The sequence below is a fragment of the Epinephelus moara genome, chromosome 2 (assembly GCF_006386435.1).
Source record: "Epinephelus moara isolate mb chromosome 2, YSFRI_EMoa_1.0, whole genome shotgun sequence".
Taxonomy (NCBI): domain Eukaryota; kingdom Metazoa; phylum Chordata; class Actinopteri; order Perciformes; family Serranidae; genus Epinephelus; species Epinephelus moara.
Window position 1 is genome coordinate 34,983,918 of NC_065507.1, and position 3,595 is coordinate 34,987,512.

The 3,595-nt window shown below is 40.8% G+C and overlaps 1 protein-coding gene across 1 annotated transcript in view; it reads right to left on the bottom strand.

Annotated features, from left to right (window-relative positions):
- si:ch211-14c7.2 (uncharacterized) overlaps positions 1-3,595 on the bottom strand; it is a 25,670-nt gene that overhangs the window by 9,415 nt on the left and 12,660 nt on the right. The window contains exon 3 of the mRNA XM_050074208.1: positions 2,919-3,118. Coding sequence (XP_049930165.1) covers positions 2,919-3,118 — 200 coding nt within the window. The remainder of the gene's footprint in view (positions 1-2,918; positions 3,119-3,595) is intronic.

Genomic DNA, 3,595 nt, shown 5'->3' on the forward strand with positions numbered 1-3,595 from the left:
ATATATAAGCATAATTATAAGGCTACAAAAACCAAACGAATTTTATTTTATAGCGATCATACACTTGTATAAACATATTAATGGGTAGAATATTCAGATTCAGATTCAGATTGACAATAAACCATGCCAAATATTACACACTGGCCCTTTAAGGTTTGACTGAGCTGGTGGGAATAGAAACCTAAAAACAGTTGCTGTTTGTAGGTTTTATTTTACTTTTAAGCTCTACTTTTTTCTGCATACCATATTAAATACAGTGGAATGGCACCACCACTGTGTCTGAGACGCACCTGTTTTATTAAAGCAATGTTAAAGCAGTATTTTACTCTAACACTTCTCACTTTGACTAGGTTCAGGAGCAATCTGCCTCCAGCATTACCTACCCCCGAGATCTGCAGTTACCACCGGCACTCTTTGATTTTCTGTCTGAGTGTAAATATTAATGATTGCAAACTATTAGGTCTGACTCACACTTTAGAAAATTCAGTCTAGACACAAACTAAGCCTGAGGAGGGAAGCTTTTTATGAACACAAGGCCAGCTAAGACCAAAACATGGTCCATATAGATATCTATGTGGAATTTATGTTTGAGCCAAAGGCTGGCCAAAATCTGGGCAAGTGATAGGATTTTAAACAGAGAGAATATTAGATCTATCTAAAACATTGACAGTAAAGGCCAGATTTCTGTCACTTTTTCATGATAAAGCACAAGGGCCTGTCTAAAATGACAATATTGCACCAACCTTCAGCAGAAATCCACCACAGACACACATTCTGACAGTGATGATAGCATCAAAAGACCACTTAACAATGCAACACAGCTGATGTTCATGAGCAAACAACGACACTAGCTACTGTTTGCTCATACTTCTATTTTTGGTTGAAGGCAGAAATTGTAAACTGGAATTGTAGAAATTAGATAGCTGGTGTTTAAGGGCACTCACACACCAAGCAGTTGGCTGTTGGCCAATGTCAGGCTGTTTGTGAATGTCTGTCGCCTAGGTTTTAGGGTGCGTCCCCAAGGTTGGCACTATTCGGCTGTTGTTGGCTTTTTTTGGCTGATTCAGCATGTTGAATCAGAGTCAGAGCGTGCCGGTGAATGAAATCATTCAGATTGACAGTTTAGCTAAGTGCAAAAGCTGAGAAATAGAAGAGAGGAGAGTGAGATCAAAACAAACTGGTTATAAAATACATAATATAAAATCAAAAATTAAAATAAGATTATTTTTCTTTAGCCATTAAGCTCTTTAGCAGAAGCAGTATATAATTGTTTGAGTTATTGTTCACGATACATATCATTTGCTATTTTACCATCAGGTTGTGCTGTTCATGTGCTAACTGGCTAAACAGCATCTTGAATCTGTCCTGTAGTTCTTCCTGTTTCCCTTTTTGAATGACGAATCCAATACTATGCGAATACGAATACTACTGCTGCCTGCTGGTATGGAGAGTAATTTCCTCTCACCCAGGCGCAGAACATACATAGTTGGCCATGGGCTGTAGTCTTTGTTTGCTCAAGTGCAACTTTTTGGCTGAGACACAGGTGACATGGGCCGCTGAACCAATCAGCTTTTGTCACCACTGCTTCTTTGATGTTGGTTTAGTGTGTCTGAGCCTTCAGAGATGAGCCATGTTGAGGTAAAGTTAATCCACTACTTGAGTGAATCTAAGACTTTATCCCAAATACAGTCTTACTAAATGAGTCACATAGTAGACAAATTAAGTGACGTGGAAGGCAAAGATTTGTAGCCTGAGTGTACAGTTTTTATTTTTGCATATCGGTAGTTTATAAATGTGGGCAGATTTTACAACTCAAAGTGTGTTTACAGGCGTTGGGGATTACTACTGCATGTATGAAAAAAGTTTAAAGCTTTTTCTGGCTCCAGAGGGAGCAGCTCAAAATCTGATAAACTGACTCAAGTGATCAGTTTCACTTTCACTTGTCACTTCATTCAGTGTCGATTTGGGCTGTAGACTACAAGTCTGAAAATGAAAAAAATCTGGATGTGTGTAGTAAGACAGAAGTGAGGTACCGGAGCTCAATGGTTCACTCCTCATCTCTGCTTGAGGCTGGCAGCTTGAGCTTTAGCTGCTACTAGAGTAACACACATGAATCTCTGACAACGAAGAAGAATGTATGGAATGAAAAAGTAAATATCTTTTGGTCCGCAACATCAATTTAGAATGTTTTTTTTGTACTGTCCACAGTGAGTCCAACAGTGTTTCAGGAGTGCAATGCTGAATTGGTAAAGTCTGTTTTAATCTGTGCATTCAATCTGTACACACACATTTCCACATGGATTTTTTTCTACCTTATGATCCACAGCAGGCTCAATAACTACATAAAAAACTCTTGCACTCAACATCCTAAGTCGATGATACTGCAACAGCCAGACTTGCGGTATTATTGCAATGCCAAATACAGCCACAAGGTGGTGCCTTTTTTTTGTTTTGTTGTGATATAGATTCGAACACATGCTGTCGCCACACTCCTCAGACCGTGATCCACATGAGAGGATGCTCAACAGTAACGAGTTAGGTGCAGGTTATATTGTCTATGTTCTACTGCTCATGTAATATAGTGCCATGGAGACCTGGCATGTATGGTCGATGTTAAGTACTGTAGAATACAGTAACTGTTGAAATTGGTTATCCCGGCGCTTCTGCTAATTATCTCATGCTGCTAGCTCTCTTCACCTTCACCTCCCACATTACAATGCAGCAGTCATAACCAGGCACTCACAGCCATTAATGCCCAATAGTAGTTTGACTAAAATGACATGATGCTGATGACTCAAATAAACCAGTCATAGAAAGCTTGTCAGTGAAATGGATGCAGTTGAAACAGGAAGATGTTCTGAGGGTGAATTACTACTTAAACTGTCTTAAAGAGGCTGAGCACAGAAGTACAACTATACCAGATTCTGGTTAGTTGAGAGCCTGTCTCTGCTCTCCTCTACAGCGCTGGTTGGCCACCACCGTCCCACCATGTCCCGACCTTCATCTGACGAATTCTGAGGAAAGGCTGTCCAGGTGTCGTCTGACTGGTGGAATGAGCTGTCCATCCAGCCTGGTGTCCAGTGGGTCAACTCCCCGGTGATGGTGTGGTTTCCAGGTGCTGTTGTCAGACACACACACACACACACACACACACACAAAGTTATATTACAGTGTTTGTTGTAGATGTTCCTGTAGTGTTGTGGTGGGGTTTTGCTAGGGCTGGGTGGTATGACAAAAATTTCATATCACGGTTTTAAGAAAAAATCATATCGGTTTCACGGTATTTCATGGTATTTTGCTCAGGTTCAGCCAACTTGACATGCTGCTGTGTTGTGCTATGGCCTATTCAAGTGCCAGAATTTGTTATTTACCTGACAACGCCTGAACACAACACACGCTCAGCTCCATTCATTTGGGCTCCACTGACTGCGTACGGAAGCGACACGTAGAGAGGCCAGCGGGGTTGTTTACTGTTTGCCGAGCCGAGAGGCTGCATGAAATGTTAAAGCATTTTCCACCTAAGTTATTACATATATTTGAGTTATCTACAAATTTACTGTACTGTTTGTCATCTACTCGCTTTCAAATGTCCGCC